This window comes from Delphinus delphis, chromosome 17 (genome assembly GCF_949987515.2).
Source record: "Delphinus delphis chromosome 17, mDelDel1.2, whole genome shotgun sequence".
NCBI classification, from domain to species: domain Eukaryota; kingdom Metazoa; phylum Chordata; class Mammalia; order Artiodactyla; family Delphinidae; genus Delphinus; species Delphinus delphis.
The window spans coordinates 76,347,014-76,365,355 of record NC_082699.1 but is presented as its reverse complement, the minus strand read 5'-3'; the positions used below and the strand labels follow the sequence as shown (position 1 = coordinate 76,365,355).

Here is an 18,342-nt window from a genome sequence, read left to right as displayed (position 1 = left end):
AGCAACCCAGACCCATTTCTGTCACTTATGACCCCATTGATCGTGTGGATTTCCGTGTCTGACTCCCTCTAATGGATGACTGTGAGCTCCTTGTGGGTGGGGACCATGCCTGTTCTTATCTCATCCCCGTATGAGCACAGTATTGGCAGAGCCGATGCTTAACAAGTACATTTGGGAGTAAATGAAACACTCCGTCAATGTGGCACTGCCTCTGCGTCTGCCCCATCCTGGACGTCCTGCATGCAGGGGGGTTGGCGCAGGGTCCCAATGACGTCACGTGCCCTGGAGGAACCGTGGGCTGCGTTTGCTCATCGATCTCTGTTTCCTCTTGCTTTTCTCAGACGTCCTCTGCCCCAGCCTTCGTGTAGAAGGAGATCGCTTTAAGCACACCAATGGCGAAACCAAGGAAATCACAGGTAAGAGAGTAACAGCCACCCTACACGGCTTGCTTTCTGTGCTTTTTGCTGGACTTGACCATGACCCTCCTTGATTCAAGGGTAGCCTTGCTGGTGCTGTCCTCATTCCTGTCCTTCACCAAAGTCCTAACAGGATGGTCTGAACTGTGCAGGTAGCAGCTCCCGTCAACGAACCGTCAACAGGGAAGACCATTCACGTGTTCCCTCTGGGAGCAGGTGGTGATGCTGTAGGGTCGGTAGAGAATGCAGTGGAGTGAGTGACATGGTGAGTGAGTGATTGGCAGCCGGGCAAAGGGTGAATAAAAAAATGCATTTGGGAGTGAATCAGAGTCATAAATACATGAGTGAATCAACGGATGAGGGAACACAGAGACACACGACTGCGGAGCCAGCGGCAGAAATAAACTCCGCGGAGGCTGTCTCTGAACGCGACCACGACTGGGTAACTGAGTGCGCAGGGGACGCTGAGCCGGCCCCCTCGTCCCGATGGTGATGAGCGTCCATTAGCTCCTCCCGGGTGTCCAGCTGAACACTTCAAGTACATGATCTCAGGGAAGTTCTCCTCCCTGCAGGACACCAGCCCTGCTCCCCTCACCAACGCCGGCCCCGTCAGGAGCCCCGTGTCTCCACCCCAAAGCATCTCGGGTCCATTTCTAACCAGTGCAGTCAGTCTCCCATCCAAGGCAGTGAGCCCCGGGCCATCAGAACCCGGTGTCTGGTAGGTGCTGCAGTGCCCCGCCCCTTCCCCAGGGAGCTTGCCCGGGTTCGCCTGCCCATGCGGACACGCCAGCATCTGCACCTTGGCGCCTCAGGGTTGTTTCTAGAACAGCAGAAGGCTGTGCTCCCTGTGTGCACGGCAGGTGAAACGTGCCAGGGGATTAACACCCCTCGGGAGTAACCCAGCCCTCAAGCAGTGAGCGTCGGTAAAGAAACACCCGGCCCCTTGACCCACTTGCCAGCACGTCCCCACAGGGGGCAGCTCCCCACAGGGGGCAGCCGGCTTGGTGCTTCTCTCCTCGTCAGCTGCCGTGCCTCCCTCCCTGCTGACCCTTCTCCTCCATCGAGCGTCTCCCGGATAAACTAGCACTTCTGCGGGGAGCGCCTGGGCTGTAGTCAATGCTCAGTGAGGTGCTTACTCTCTCTATCAGGATGTCTTTGTCTAACTCCTGAGAGCAAGATGACTTCCATCCTAGTCACTGTGTTAATGCAGCTACCTTGAAGTGAAAATATTTATAGCCGAGTCACCGTCCAAAGGGCAAAACTGCTGGGAGCACGGATGTCCCCACTGATTGCCTCGGTACTACCCAGCGGAGCTCTGGCTCTGGGTAATGTATTCTCCATCCCTCGAGCCTGGCTGGGCCTCTGCCGGCTCTGCCCCCGAGTAACTTCCGCTGAGGTCACCCTGGAAGGCAGATCTTTACCTTGCTGCATCGTCCATGTCGGGCTTCCTGAGCGATGAATCCCTCGTAACGGCACCTCCCCTAAATAATTCATTATCCAGTGTGTCTGTTCACAGAAGGGAAGTTACGACAGTCATACCATTAATAACAGAAATAGTAATAACTGATGCTTACCAGCACTTACATGCTTACCACGTCCTTGCCTGCCAAGGGATTTGCACTTATTTTCTCATTTAACCCTTACAATGTAGGAGACCAGCACTATTGTGTCTTTTGTAGCTGGGGAAACAGGTACAGACACATTAAGTAATTTGCCTGAGTTTGTGGCGGAGTCAGGGCTAACATCCAGCCGTCGGAAGGAAGAGGGGGAGGGAGGGAGGAGATGCAAATGAGCACCATTTCATCTGCTGTATCGTCTGTAACTCAGAAGGAGCTTTCCTCTCGTTCTACGGACTGAAGAGCCCCCAGTATTTTTTTCCACTGAAGAATAACTGATTCTGGCTGGGAAGATTCAGAACGTGTCTGTGTGTACGTGTGTGTGCACGCATGTGCGTGCGTGCACGTCTGTGTGTGCACACGTGTGCTTACGCAAGCTGGGAACAAATCCTTTCGGCTCTGGCGTGTGAGGATCCCGCTGAGGAGTCTTGTCGCGATTGGATAGAAACAGGACCCTCTGTGCAGAATCCGCTGTGTGGATGTGCCGCCAGTGAAGCCTGGAACCTCGCCTCCCCTTGGTGGGCTCCGAGGCCCCCAGGAAGTAAATCACAGCGCTGGGTGGGCCTCCATCAGCACGCGGTGCAGATGCCCTGCTTGTGCAGCTCTGAGAGCAGAGAGCCTGCGGGATCTATCGTCTCCTCTAATTATAACCAGACCAGAAAAGAGGCTCCTGCCAGCTGGAGCTGAGACCGGAGTTAGGGAGAGATGGAGCCGCACACTTGCCAACTTAGACGCAGTCGGGTAACCGGAGCAGCTTTTGTAAAAAATGCAGTTCCCCAAAGCCTCACCTCCGGGCGGTTCCTTAAATGACTCCAGCTATTTTTAGGGCTTATCTGGGCTGGAACAGTGAGCACGGGGAACAGAACAGACAAAGCAGGTTGGAGGCCTGGGTCCATCACCCGACTCTCTGAGATTCAGTTTCCCCACTTACGCAACAATACATCCGACATGATATCTCTGAGGACCCCTCCCAGCTCTAAAAACCGAATGTTCTGCAAATTCTAGTGACTGAAGGTGTTATACAACATTCCTGGGGGGTCAGCTATTTAAAGCTGAAAGAAAGTGCTGGGCACGGTCCAGCTCTGAGATTGGGCCACAGACATCCTAATGTCTCTCTGCTCCTACCTGAGTTCCGACCTCCAGATAACAGGCGCCATGTCACGAGCATCTCCGATAGTCTCAGCTCACTGCCCCTTCCCTCCCTCCTCCCAGGCCTGTGTTTCCAAGTCTAGTCCTCCCCAGTCTCCCCCAGGCCGGTACGTCCCACCGTTGCCTCCTCCTCCATCCCCACTGCCAGAAGGTCTTCGAGCACAGAAACAAGATTGTGTTTCTCCCTTGCTTTAAAGCCCTTCCGCGGCTCCCCACTGCCTGTAGAAAGAAACTCAAACCGCCTCGCGTGGCCGACAGAGCCCAGCCTGATCTGCCCCTGCCTAGCTCACTCCCCTAACCATGGCTCCTGACATCCCGAAATCGTGGGATTCTCAGAAAGAACCTCGGTGCCTCAGGTCCGGTGACCTTTGCACATCCAGTTACCTTGGATGCCCTTCCCTCCATCTCTGTCTGCCCAGATTTTATTTGTTCTTTAAATTCAGGCCAGGCCTTGCCTCCTCTGGGAAGCCTTCCCTGATTGCTCCTCAGCTGGGCAGGGAAAATATTCCATGTGCTGTTACACAAGCCCAGCCATTCCCCCTCCTTCTCATTTACCCATCCATGATACCAACACAGCTTCTCTCTGTGCCTGTTTCTCTGTAGACACTAAACTTTTGGGGGTTGGGGCTGGGATTTTGTCCTGTTGAGCATTGGAGCAGCCAACAGGGCATCTAAATGGAGGAGGCCCTTAATGTTTAGTGAGTTCCTTTCTTCTCTCCTTCCCTCTTTCCACTGACGGTGCCTCAATTAAGAACGACAACCAGGGCTCTTACTTTTTTAGGGATGGAAACATGAATCAGATCAGGTCCCATCCTTCAAATTGCTCACCTTCTCCTGGGGACAGATTAACCGTGTGCACCTCGGCCAGACCCACGAAAGACCCGGGAGTAACTTCTGTGCCTGGGGGTCCGGCAAAGCTTCGTCCAGCGCGGACCTTTGAAGGACTCTGGGCGATCGTCACGGTGTCCCTGATACCACCTGGTTCAGCTGAGTCCGTGACTTCGGGAAGGTGCATCCTTGCAGTCTCTACATTAAACAATCGCCGCTTTATCTCGCGGTGCCTCGCATCAGGGTCCATTTACCTCGGGAACATTTTTCATTTTCCTTCCCGGCCTTTATTTATTGCAGGCAATTCATCTTTCTCTCGGCGCCCTTTGCTGCCTCCTAGTTAATTGCTTGTTGTTCAGAGTTTTGTGGTGTTTAAGTCTTTGTTTTTATCCATGGAAGCCAACGAAAGTGGAACTAGAAAGTAGAGCATATGTTTTGCTTTTCTAAAGCTATTTTTTATTCTCCCACACATGACTGCTACAAGGAAGCCCAGCTTCAGGTGGCGGTTTCCAGTGACAGGGACGGAGCTGTGAAGTAGAGGAGCGGGCCTCTCTGCCCTTCTGCCTGGCACCGTAGTGGGCAGCATCGGGCCCGTGCCTGCCGGGTTCTGAGCCCGCTCTCTGAGTCAGAGCCGGCACTCAGTGGGCGCCCCCGGGGCCCGCGCATCCCTGTGGGCCTTGGGCAGCCCTGTGAAGTGGGAGTTTGCAGGGGCTGAGTAGTTGCACCAGAGTCGTGGAGCTGCGGAGTCTAAGAGCAGGGAGGCCCAGGTGTGTCTCACTGAGATGCTCTCCTGTCCCCACTTTCCCTCCTTAAACGAAAGTGGTGCTTCCCTGGCGCGACAGCCCACCCCGTGTCCAGGCAGTTACCGCTCCAGGGCTTTTGCTCCCCGGCCGCTGAGAGCCTCTGAGTGCTGACAAACGGGAGAGCCCCCCGGGACCCACTTGCTCCCGCAGGGGGAGATGGCAGGGACGCCCGGAGGCCCCGAGGCCCGAGGCGGCGAGCCTGCAAGTCGGGCCCCTACCCTTGCCTCGTTGCTGAAGGAGACGCGAGGATGCGGGCTGTGGCCCGGCCGGCGCTGGGCCTGCTTTCACACCTGGGCAGAGCGGCTCCAAAACCTGCGCCCGCCTCTTCTGCCTTTCCTGGGAACAGAACCTGAGCCTAAACGGGCCCTTCACCGCTCGGCGTCCCTTCCATGGAACCCTTGTGGGCCACTCACCCCATTCCCAGGCACCAGCCCCTCCCACTGTCCTCTGCTTCCCAGCCCTGCGGGTCACTTCCAGGTCCAGGGCCACAGTGCACGGGCGGTCCTTTGGATCTTCACGAGATCCCTCCTTGGGTGGCCCAGTGCATTCCACCCACTGATCCCGCTGGACCCGCCGGGCTCTGTGAGGCCTTAAACCCAGAGCTGCGGGTGATGACGTTGGGGGGTGCCTGCCCCTTGGGGGGCCCCTGCATCTCTGGGGAGGCTAGGTCGTTTGCCTCAGTGGGCACTAAAGGGCACACTGTTCCAAGGTGTGCTGTCTTCATCCCTGAGGGAGCTTCTGGGTACATGTTTTCTATCTTAAGGACCAAATCTCGTTTAACGTCGTGCCATGAATTCTGTTAATTCGCTGGTGTGTGAGATGCTGTTTAGAAATGACATGATGGCAACTCTTAGTCATTTTCTGAGAACTAGGCAACCTCAGAATGGCAGGGGCTGGGGAGGGGCCGGTGCCTAGAGTCCCCCAGGGCCTCAATCTCAGCACAGCCTTGCTGTGCATGGAATCCCTTCCCAGACCATCAGAGGCCCTGCCCCGGGCCTGGAACAGCCCCTGCTCAGGTGGCCCGCCCCCTGAGGCCTGCCCGGTCACCCCTGCTCACCTCCCATCAAATCCTGTTTAATTATTCCTCACTGCCTGCAATTGTCCTTTACGTTTGTGTGGACATGTGCTTATTATTGGCCTCCCACTAGGGCACCAGTTCTCCCAGCGGTGTCTCCAGTGCTCATGCATGCTTGGCACAGAGCAGGATCTCAAAACATATGTATTGAATGCGTAAGTGATATCCACGGATAGAATCTAGGGGGAGAAGAGGCTGTAATCATTGTAAAGGGAACTAAATAATGTGAAAAATATTTTGTGGGTCTTCTGCTCTATGTCAGGCTCTGTACAAAGAGCTTTGTATCATATCCAAGCTTCACCACAATCCTATGAGGTGCAAAGACAATCCCCTTTTTACAGATGAAGAAATTGGTGCTCAGAGACGTCAGGCAACCTGCCTAAGGTCACACAGCTAGGGCCTGGTGGTCAGGAACACAGCCCAGGCCTGTCTGACTCTGCTGCTGAAACTCTCAATTGATGCTAATTCCTTTCTGTTCTTACAGCATCTTATACAGGGCTTGGAACAGAGAGGCTCTCAAAATACAACTTGAATGACTAAATCGTCTCTTAGGACAGAATCTAGTTAGAAGATGTTTTAGTCATCCTAATGTGAGCCCTGCAAGCTCGTTTCCTGTTTTCCATGGCAGCATCTCAGAATGTTGGAGACAGCAAGAACCTTCCTGAAGTCTCATGGGTTAGGTGCCACTGATGCCGAGTGGTGTGTTAGCCCGAGGATGCGGAGACAAGTGAGGCCGGGTGCCCACCCACAGGCGGCTTCCTCTCATCTGCTGCGAGGTTCCCCTTCCCCAGGGACGCAGTGTCAGGCTGGTACATCCCACCGTTGCCTCCGTGTGGGCATCGTGGTTGGGCTCCTCTGAGGACCCCAGCTGCAGGACTCAAGTCAGCCCCCCCAGACTGGTCCATGTGGTTTTGTAGGGGGTCATGGATAAGTTTGTGCTGCTGATGGTGGAGAATCCTGAGTGAATAACTGACCTGCTGAGTCGGTTTCCTACCACGGCTGAGCGACCGCCTGGGATTCTCTTGACGGCCAAGGTGGCGGGTGTCAAGCCTCTGTCACAGCCGAGTACTGAGGCTCTTGCGGGTTCTGTAACCCACTCAGCATCACACAAATATGTGACTGAGCTGGATGACCCCCGTCCCGCCAGCTCGCCTGAGCCCAAAGTTCGTGTCTTTTCCATTACTTCGTGTGGCCAGTGAGCAGGGTCCTCTCTCAGAGTCATGACAAAAGGAAACGCGCCTTTCCGTTAATGCAGAGTCACGAAGAGTTTTCTTCTCTCTGATGTTTCGCTCTTTAAAATCATGCCGTTTAAAAGCTGCTAAATTATAATTCAAGCAGAGTCCAAGTGAATTGCGGAAATGTGGCTGCAAGAAGGAAAGCCAAAGTTGCCACTTAGCCTGCAGAGCCAGGCTGTGTGAGCCGGGTGTCCCCACGTGGGCTCCCTGAATGCCAGCCACACGGCCAGAATGGTGGCCGACTGCTTACTCCATGCTTGCCTGTGATCCAGGACTTTCACGAAGGCTCATGTTTCATCGGAAACCCCAGCGTCTCTGCCTGTTTCCTGCAATTGGCCATGGAAACAGAAGCTGTCCATCTCCTCCCTCTGCTGTTTCTGTTTTCACCTGGGAAATGGATTTGCACAGTTCCCTACGCTTAAATCCTGCTCCCCCAGGGCAGGACGGGCTGGCCACCTTCCCAGAGAGCAGATGTGCTTTTCCTCTGTCTCCCGGGCTCCTCTGGCCAAACTCACTCCTGGCTCTTCTCTTTGGACAGGTTTTGACCTGATGGATTTGTTCAGTGTGAAGGCGATCTTGGGGGAGAGAGAGAGCGGGGCGCAGAGTTCCTACGTCCGGATGGGAGCCTTCCCTGTGGTGCAAAGGACTGAGTGAGTGCTTGCTTCTCCTTCTAGACCTGCCCAGGACGCCTCTGAAAGGGTGGGCAGGCTCTGGTCAGCACGGTTGCCCACTGAGCACTGGGCAGGGATTTCGCCTACAGAGTGCCTGGTGAGGTCACCCTGAAATGAAGCAGCCGAATCACTGACCCGGGAATTCAGCCTCGTTCTTAACCATGTATTACCGTTGACGTTATTGGTCCCCTGGTCCTTCTACACTCACCTGTCCGTACAGGTGTGGTGTTCATCCTCCATCCATTCATGCCTGCGTTTTTCTGTTAGTTCAGTAAACTACAAACGTTTATCATTTATGGCTTAGATCCACGGCACCTACTGTGGGCCAGCCACTGCATGACACGCGGGCAGAGCACCACCCAGAGTCATGTAGTCGTTTTGGCCAGTGGAGACCCAGTTCAGTGTTTGCTGGGTGCCTGGCCTTACACAAGTCATGGGAGGTCCCTGTGCCCCAGTCATGGCATCTGTTTCATCTGAGGTGAATGTGTCCGCCTTGCAACGTCATTTGAGAGGGTCATGATGCAAAGATGAGTCCAGGGTCTGACACCTGTGGGGTCTCCAGTCCAGGGCTAATGATGACACCAAAATTAATGTTCCATTCTTCTCCTCTCAGGCAGAATGGTCTTTTGAAAATGAAAAGTGATATTTTATCTTGACATTACTCTTCATCTTAAAACTCTTTAATTACTTCTGAGTGTTCTTAAGCTAAGGGCCTGGGAAGACCCTGTGTGTGATCTAGCCCCGTGCTGCCTTTCTGGCATCAGGTTCGTCCTGGCCTGTCATTGTCTGCACTGCCCTCTCTCTACCCCTGCTTGTCCTTCAAAGTACAGCTCATCTGTCCTGCTTTCAAGGATGCCTCCCCCTAACTCTGAGGTTAAGCCAGGCCTCCCCTTATTTTCTCTCCTCACAACCTGTCCTCCTGCATAAAATGTAGCAACATTGAAGCCAGCGACTCGATTGTGCAATGAGTCATTTGCAGACTGTCTCCCCAGCTGTGGGAGAAGCTCCTGGAAGGGCCTGAGTCCCAGCATGGAGCTGAGCCCTGCCTGGAGGAGGGGATGACTCAGTCCACGATCAGTGAGAAGCCTCCGTTAGATACTAGCCTGGCAAAGGTGGGCTTTGCCACGTCAGGCCTCAGAGCTTGCATTTTGCAGGCATGCAATCGTTTCTCCAGCTCGGTGGGCGTTCTCTGAGTGCCAGCCTTGCACCAGGACTGTATCGGGCCCTAACGTCCTCCACGGCTCACAGCGCCAGCATCCCGGGACAGTGCTGGTTCAGAACAGGAAATGCTACGTCAGTTTCTCTCTCTGGGTCCCGTTTCCTCACCCTGCGATGGAGACCATATCACAGTCAGCAGACCCTCAAGGGAGGCGTGCCTTCCTGACTGTGGGTGTCGTTCTGTCCACACAGGGGCTGAGATACAGATGCTGGGTGATCTTAATCACCTGGTCCCATGCTCATTTGGGGGCCACACAGGGATGAACAGAATCCAGGTTCCATTTCCCACTTAACTCCCCTTACTTCTTTGGCCTAACTTGTCCAATTCATCCATACCACTTAGAAACAGAAAAAAAAAATCACAGGCAACTTCACTTTAAAGCAAACGTACAAGGGGATTCCTTGGCAGTTAGGACTCCACACTCCCACCACAGGGGGCTCAGGTTCGATTCCTGATGGGGGAACTAAGATTCTGCAAGCTGCACGGTGTGGCCAAAAATGATAATAATGATAATACAGCAAACGTGTAATAGAGAAAGAACAAAACAGAGGGAGGAAAGCACGCATTACACAAATGCGGTGGGGAGCCCAGCAGAGGCCTCCCGCTTGCTGAGGGTGCCGTCCTTCTATCAGGGCATTTGGAGCAAACAGCACAATGGCTTTGGACTCTGCTCTCTGGACGTGGGGCTGAAGTGTTTCTGGGAAATGGATTTGGGCTCATGTTATGCTGAGTCGTCCTGAGAAGGAATTTCTACATGGTTTCGAGTTTGTTTTAATGGCAAAACAGAAACAATCAAACCGACAGAGCTCTGACGTGTTGAGTGAGAATAGCATCCCTTTCATTTCTAATGCAATTTACGCAGATACATACCTACACGTATAATTTTTAATGTATGGGTTAATTCTGTTCATAATGAAAAGGGGTGTCAATATTTGTATTTTTCTTACTTGCTAAACGTTTAAAGGGCACTTTACACACCTTATCTAACTTATTTCTCACCACAGTAAAATGGGGGGAGCAAGGCTTGTGTTATTCTCAGCATTTATCTGGTGCGACATTTGAGGCTCAAAATGGGACAGTAACCTGTTCAAAATCTCATAGTTCCTAGGAGGCAGAGGTTGGCCTCAAACTCAGGCCAGTCCTTCAACTCCAATCCCTTTACCCTCTCCTGTATATCTGTATATATACACAGCCTAAGAAAAAGTATTAATCTCTCGATAGAGAGAGAGAGAGAGAGGCACACCCCGGAGATATTGTGGGTTTGGTTCCAGACTACTGCAATGAAGCGAATATCAAAACGAAGAGAGTCACATTTTTCGGTTTCCCAGTGTGTATAAAAGTTATGTTTACACCGTACTGTGGTCTTTCAAGTTCGCAACAGCATTACGTCTTAAACACAGTGCACATATCATCGGCACTGATGGACTTGCTTGGTGCAGGGTTGCCACAAACCTTCAATTTTAAAAAAAAACACAGTATCTGTGAAGCACAGTAAAGCTAAAACACAACAAAACGAGGTGTGCCTGTAGATAGAGATATAAATGTAAATATAGTTATCAATATATAGATATAGTGGATTTAGATACATAGCATATTTGTATATTATACATACATGTGCGTTGAGAAGTAAGTGTGTTTAGAAAAGAACAGTAGCATAGTTGGCCTCATTAATGCAATGAGAAGAAGAAAAAAATTGAAGGGCAATGTTCATCTGAGGCTCCACAGCCTGTGCCCGTGCAGAGCGGTGGGGAAGCCCCGTATCCCTCCCGTGTGGCAGTGACCTAGGACGTCCCTGAATCCTGGGAAGGCCCGAGGGAGTAAAGGGCACTGCTCCCAGTGCCTGGACGTGATCCTGGGTGAAATCCCAGCTCAGAGAACGACTCTGGACGGCTGGGCCAACTCCCGGCTCGGATCTGTGAACCGAGATCACAGAGGGAGGACCAGTCTGTACTCACAGGTTCTACAGCCAAACGAAGGGTCCCTCAGGGTCCACGAGTCTGAGAACCAGAAACCCAGACGCCTCCTCATTTCCCTTCCTGGCTCTCTGGCCAGACAGTTTCCACCTCCTCCAATGCAGAAGGCAGCGCCTCGCATTCTTTGCCCCTAGAGCAGGGTTTGGCCCGCCGTGAGTGGGAGTGCCGGGCAACAGCTGGCGGTTAAGAGGAGAGCTCTGGAGACCCGCCGCTGTCTGCAGGGGAGCCTCTGCTCGACCGCAGAGCAGCGGGGTGCAGGAGTCACCCCGTGAGAGCCTGGCCGCCCTCAGCTAGGGCGGGGGCATCACAACACCGTACATCCGTAGCTTCTGTCGCGGAACAACGTGCATGCGGAATTTGTAGGGGAAAGGGCAGTGCAGGGCTGTCTGGGCTGGAGCTGCAGGGGCCGAGGGATCCTCCCATTTGAGGACCTGGTCCCCCGAACTCAGGAAACCAGTGCTCTGTGGAGACGGAGGATGTCCTGGCACGTGGGGCAGGGACCACGCGGGCTAAGATGTGACAGTGTGGCCTTGCCGAGGGGCAGCAGGCAGGGAGAGGTGCAGCACTCAGCCACATTTGGCCCCGCGGCGGGGTGGCAGTTCAGCATTTATTACTGATTCTGGAGAGATGGAAGCAGACGAGCACTGCGGGGGTGGATTTGACAGGGCTGAGGGTGGGTGCACCGGGACAATGAAGGGGCCACAGCGAGGGCCAGCGGAGGGTTGAATGGAGGCCCTGATTGAAGGGAAAGGCGGTAAAGGCAGGCGAGCAGGTGGACTTTAGAACCCTAGGAGGTCAGAGTGGCAGGACTTCGTGACCCCGGGGTGCGTGGGCCTCCTTTGCAGCCTCTTCTCTCAGCCCGGCGCCATCTGTCTCTGTCTCCCTCCAGGGATGTGTTCCCGCAAGGCTTGCCTGATGAGTACGCCTTTGTCACCACCTTCCGGCTCCGGAAGATGTCTCGGAAAGAAGACTGGTACATCTGGCAGGTCATCGACCAGTACGGCATCCCGCAGGTGTGAGCAGCGTGCCTTGTCCGGTGCAGATTTCCTTCACCTTCTTGTGGGCTTGGCATCAGCCACCGTGTTTTCTCCTGGGGTCTCTGTCCTGGGCCTGGGAGATGGAGGGTCTGGTGTCCACAGAGGCGCAGGGCAGCTGCAGGGGCTGGCAGACCACCAGAGGGCTGCACTTCTTCCTTGACGGTCAATGCCCGTCACCTGGTGGGGCAGAACGCCCAGTTCCTGTCTCAGGGGCCCTCAGCCCAGCCAGGGAGGTGGCAGCCCGTGCTGCTGTCCTACAGCACATGCTTTCTTAGCAGCACGTTCATTATGTAGTGCAGGAAACTGGCTTAGAGTCAGCACGACCTGGGTTCAGACCTCGTGTCTAGTCCTTTCTTGGTGTGGCCTCTGACACACGTTCACTTTCTTCTTTTTTTTTTTAAATTTTATTTATTTACTTTTTATACAGCAGGTTCTTATTAGTTATCTATTTTATACATATTAGGTATACATGTCAATCCCAGTCACCCAATTCACCCTACCACCACCCCCCGCCCCCCTGCTTTCCCCCCTTTGTGTCCATACATTTGTATTTCCATTACTCTAGGAGGTGGGTCAAAAAAGATCTTGCTGTGATTTATGTCAGAGTGTTCTGCCTATGTTTTCCTCTAAGCGTTTTATAGTGTCCAGTCTTACATTTAGGTCTTTAATCCATTTTGAGTTTATTTTTGTGTATGGTGTTAGGGAATGTTCTAATTTCATTCTTTTACATGTAGCTGTCCAGTTTTCCAGCACCACTTATTGAAGAGACTGTCTTTTCTCCATTGTATATCCTTGCCTCTTTTGTCATAGATTTGTTGACCATAGGTGCATGGGTTTATCTCTGGGCTTTTTATCCTGTTCCACTGATCTATATTTCTGTTTTTGTGCCAGTACCATATTGTCTTAATTACTGTAGCTTTGTACTATAGTCTGAAGTCAGGGAGTCTGATTCCTCCAGCTCTGTTTTTTTCCCTCAAGATTGCTTTGGCTATTTGGGGTCTTTTGTGTCTCCATACAAATTTTAAGGCTTTTTGTTCTAGTTCTGTAAAAACTGCCATTGGTGATTTGATAGGGATTGCATTGAATCTGTGGATTGCTTTGGGTATTACAGTCATTTTCACAATATTGATTCTTTCAATCCAAGAACGTGGTATATGTCTCCATCTGTTTTGTGTCATCTTTGATTTCTTTCATCAGTGTCTTATAGTTTTCTGAGTACAGGTCTCTGACCTCCTTAGGTAGGTTTATTCCTAGGTATTTTATTCTTCTTGTTGCAGTGGTGAATGGGATTGTTTTCTTAATTTCTCTTTCTGATCTTTCGTTGTTAGTGTATAGGAATGCAGGAGATTTCTGTGCATTAATTTTGTATCCTGCAACTTTACCAAATTCATTGATTAGCTCTAGCAGTTTTCTGGTGACATCTTTAGGATTATCTATGTATAGTATGTCATCTGCAAACATGACAGTTTTACTTCTCTTCCAATTTGGATTCCTTTTATTTCTTTTCTTCTCTGATTGTCGTGGCTAGGACTTCCAAAACTATGTTGAATGGTAGTGGTGAGAGTGGACATCTTTGTCTTGTTCCTGATCTTAGAGGAAATGCTTTCAGTTTTTCACCATTGAGAATGATGTTGGCTGTGGGTCTGTCATATATGGCCTTTATTATGTTGAGGTAGGTTCCCTCTATGCCCACTTTCTGGGAGTTTTTATCATAAATTGGTGTTGAATTTTGTCAAAAGCTTTTTCTGCATCTATTGAGATGATCATATGGTTTTTAATCTTCAGTTTGTTAATATGGTGTATCACATTGACTTATTTGCGTATATTGAAGAATCCTTGCATCCCTGGCATAAATCCCACTTGATCATGGTGTATGATCCTTTTAATGTGTTGTTGGATCCTAGTATTTAATGTGTAGTTGGATCCTTTGCTAATATTTTGTTGAGGATTTTTGCATCTGTATTCATCAGTGATATTAGTCTGTAATTTTCTTTTTTATGAGTTTGGGACTATTCCTTCCTCTGCAGTTTTTTGGAAGAGTTTGAGACGGATGGGTGTTAGCTCTTCTCTAAATGTTTGATAGAATTCACCTGTGAAGCCATCTGGTCCTGGACTTTTGTTTGCTGGAAGATTTTTAATCACAGTTTCAATTTCATTACTTGTGATTGGTCTGTTCATATTTTCTATTTCTTCCAGATTCAGTCTTGGAAGGTTATACCTTTCTAAGAATTTGTCCATTTCTTCCAGGTTGTCCATTTTATTGGCATAGAGTTGCTTTTAGTAGTCTGTTATGATGCTTTGTATTTCTGCAGTGTCCATTGTAACTTCTCCTTTTTCATTTCTAATTTTATTGATTTGAGTCCTCTCCCTCTTTTTCTTGATGAGTCTGGCTAAGGGTTTATCAGTTTTATTTATCTTCTCAAAGAGCCAGCTTTTAGTTTTATTGATCTTTGCTATTGTTTTCTTTGTTTCTATTTCATTTATTTCTGCTCTCATCTTTATGATTTTTTTCCTTCTGCTAACTTTGGGTTTTGTTTGTTCTTCTTTCTCTGGTTCCTTTAGGTGTAAGGTTAGATTGTTTATTTGAGATTTTTCTTGTTTCTTGAGGTAGGATTTTATTGCTATAAACGTCCCTCTTAGAACTGCTTTTGCTGCATCCCATAGGTTTTGGATCATCGTGTTTTCATTGTCATTTGCCTCTAGGTATTTTTTTTTCCTCTATGATTTCTTCAGTGATCTCCTGGTTATTTAGTAACGTATTGTTTAGCTTCCATGTGTTTGTGTTTTTTACATTTTTTTCCCTGTAATTGATTTCTAATCTCATAGTGTTGTGGTTAGAAAAGATGCTTGATATGATTTCAGTTTTCTTAAATTAACTGAGGCTTTGTGACCCAAGATGTGAAGTATCCTGGAGAATATTCTGTGTGCACTTGAGAAGAAAGTGTAATCTGCTGTTTTCGGATGGAATGTCCTATAAATATCAATTAAATCTATCTGATCTGTTGTGTCATTTAAAGCTTGTGTTTCCTTATTAATTTTCTGTCTGGATGATCTGTCCATTGGTGTAAGTGAGGTGTTAAAGTCCCCCACTATTATTGTGTTACTGTCGATTTCCTATTTTATAGCTGTTAGCATTTGCCTTGTGTATTGAGGTGCTCCTGTGTTGGGTTCATATATGTTTATAATTGTTACTTCTTCTTCTTGGATTGATCCCTTAATCATTATGTGTAGTGTCCTTCCTTGTCTCTTGTAACATTCTTTATTTTAAAGTCTATTTTATCTGATATGAGGATTACTACTCCAGCTTTCTTTTGATTTCCATTTGCATGGAATACCTTTTTCCATCCCCTCACTTTCAGTTTGTATGTGTCCCTAGGTCTGAAGTGGGTCTCTTGTAGACAGCATATATATGGGTCTTGTTCTTGTATCCATTCAGCAAGCCTGTGTCTTTTGGTTGGAGCATTTAATCCATTCACATTTGAGGTGATTGTCGATATGTATGTTCCTATTACCATTTTCTTAATTGTTTGGGGTTTGTTTTTGTAGGTCCTTTTCTTCTCTTGTGTTTCCCACTTAGGGAAGTTCCTTTAGCATTTGTTGTAGAGCTGGTTTGGTGGTGCTGAATTCTCTGCTTTTGCTTGTCTGTAAAGCTTTTGATTTCTACGTTGAATCTGAATGAGGTCTTTGCTGGGTAGAGTAATCTTTGTTGTAGGTTCTTCCCTTTCATCACTTTAAATATATTATGCCACTCCCTTCTGGCTTGTAGAGTTTCTGCTGAGAAATCAGCTGTTAACGTTGTGTATGTTATTCCCTTGTTGCTTTTAATTTTTGTTTGTCTTTAATTTTTGTCAGTTTGATTACTATGTGTCTCGGCGTGTTTCTCCTTGGGTTTTATCCTGCCTGGGACTCTCTGCACTTCCTGGACTTGGTGGGCTATTTCCTTTCCCATGTTATGGAAGTTTTTGACTATAATCTCTTCTTATATTTTCTCAGGTCCTTTCTCTCTCTCTTCTCCTTCTGGGACCCCTACAATGTGAATGTTGGTGTGTTTAATGTTGTCCCCGAGGTCTCTTAGGTTGTCTTCATTTCTTCTCATTCTTTTTTCTTTATTCTGTTCTGCAGTAGTGAATTGCACCATTCTGTCTTCCAGGTCACTTATCCGTTCTTCTGCCTCAGGTATTCTGCTATTGATTCCTTCTAGTGTATTTTTCATTTCAATTATTGTATTGTTCATCTCTGTTTGTTTGTTCTTTAATTCTTTTAGGTCTTTGTTAAACATCTCTTGCATCTTCTTGATCTTTGCCTCCATTCTTTTTCCGAGGTCCTGGATCATTTTCGCTATCATTATTCTGAATTCTTTTTCTGGAAGGTTGCCTATCTCCACTTCATTTAGTTGTGTTTTATCTTGTTCCTTCATCTGGTACGTAGCTCTCTGCCTTTTCATCTTGTCTGTCTTTCTGTGAATATGGTTTTTGTGCCGCAGGCTGCAGGACTGTAATTCTTCTTGCCTCTGCTGTCTGCCCTCTGGTGGATGAGGCGATGCTTGTGCAAGTTTCCTGATGCAAGGGACTGGTCATGGGTAGAGCTGGGTGTTTCTCTGGTGGGCAGAGCTCAGTAAAACTTTAATCTGCTTGTCTGCTGATGGGTGGGGCTGAGTTTCCTCCATGTTGGTTGTTTGGCCTGAGGCGGCCCAACACTGGAGGCTACAGGCTCTTTGGTGGGGCTAATGGCGGATTCTGGGAGGGCTCATGCCAAGGAGTACCTCCCAGAACTTGTGCTGCCAGTATCCTTGTCCTCATGGTGAGCCACAGCCACCCCCTGCCTCTGCAGGAGACCCTCCAACACCAGCAGGTAGGTCTGGTTCAGTCTCCTCTGGAGTCACTGCTCCTTCCCCTGGGTCCCTATGCACACACTACTTTGTGTGTGCCCTCCAAGAGTGGAGTCTCTGTTTCCCCCAGTCCTGTCGAAGTCCTGCAGTCAAATCTCGCTAGCCTTCAAAGTCTGATTCTCTAGGAGTTCCTTCTCCTGTTGCCGGACCCCCAGGTTGGGAAGCCTGACGTGGGGCTCAGAACGTTCACTCCAGTGGGTGGACTCCTGTGGTATAAGTGTTCTCCAGTCTGAGTCACCCACCCAGCGGTTATGGGATTTGATTTGATTGTGACTGCGCCCCTCCTACCGTCTCACTGCAGCTTCTCCTTTGTCTTTGGATGTGGGGTATCATTTTTGGTGAGTTCCAGTGTCTTCCTGTCAATGATTGTTCAGCAGCTAGTTGTGATTCCGGTGCTTTCGCAAGAGGGAGTGAGCGCACGTTCTTCTACTCTGCCATCTTGAATCAATCTCCACGTTTGCTTTCTGAGTCTTGATGTTCTTAGCTGGAAAATGGAAAACAGAAAACCTCCCAGGAACGGTTAGTGGAAGCACCATGTGGAATGATGTCTCTAAAGCATCGAATGCTGCCTGATGTGTGATACAAGTTTTCATGGTAGTCTCTGGTTTTACCTTGAACGGAGCTCTGCAGCTCGCCTTTGCCCGTGTCTGGTGCATGCTGGCCCTCAGTCCCTGTGAAGGTAGGCCCACCTGTCAACAGCACGCAGCCGAGTGAGGGGGGACCTGTCTCAGGCCCAGGCCACCAACACCATACACTGATCTGAGATGCAGACCCGATCCGCTTGTCCTCGGAGTTCGTGGACCCACCATACCTGTCATTTACCCTGGTCCTCTCTTGAAGAATGAACTGTGTAGCGACATTACTCATCTTCAGCTGGGGGACACTGACTTTATTTTCACTTGGGGTTGAAATAAAATAAAAGCATGCTCAAGCCATTGCACTGCGGTAGCCGCTCTCACGGGCTCCTCCCCCAGAGGCGACTTCCTCCATGGCAGTGAGCTCACTTCCCGTGGTTGAAGCCGGACCCTGCCCCCGAGGGCACCTCTTATCCACACTCACACGCGGTCAGTAGGAGCCAAGGACTGTCCCGAGTGCTTCACAAATCTTAACTCAGTCCTCCTAACAGCCCTATGGGTAGGTTCTGCTGTTACCATCTTACCGAGAGGAGCCTGACCCACAGCAAGCTTTAGGCGTCTGCCCATGTCTTCGTAGGTCGTGAGGGGGAGAGGTGGGATTTGAACCCAGACAGTCGAGCTCCAAGTCTGTCTTTTGACCGCTGTGCCCCGCAGGCTCTGGTCCCCATCCATTAGTCCTGTCGAATGACCCTCCTGCAGCGTCCCTGGTCAAACTGAGATGCAGAACCATGGTCAGCCTTGACCGCCCAGTGGCCTGATTTCCTGAGTGTGGGAGGCCGACTGCAGGAGGTGAGACT

General features: G+C 50.0%; 1 protein-coding gene across 1 annotated transcript in view; it reads left to right on the top strand.

The window, feature by feature from the left end:
- The window catches only part of COL22A1 (collagen type XXII alpha 1 chain), a 237,922-nt gene that overhangs the window by 33,514 nt on the left and 186,066 nt on the right, over nucleotides 1-18,342 (top strand). The window contains exons 3-5 of the mRNA XM_060035315.1: nucleotides 342-416; nucleotides 7,661-7,772; nucleotides 11,875-11,998. Coding sequence (XP_059891298.1) covers nucleotides 342-416; nucleotides 7,661-7,772; nucleotides 11,875-11,998 — 311 coding nt within the window. The remainder of the gene's footprint in view (nucleotides 1-341; nucleotides 417-7,660; nucleotides 7,773-11,874; nucleotides 11,999-18,342) is intronic.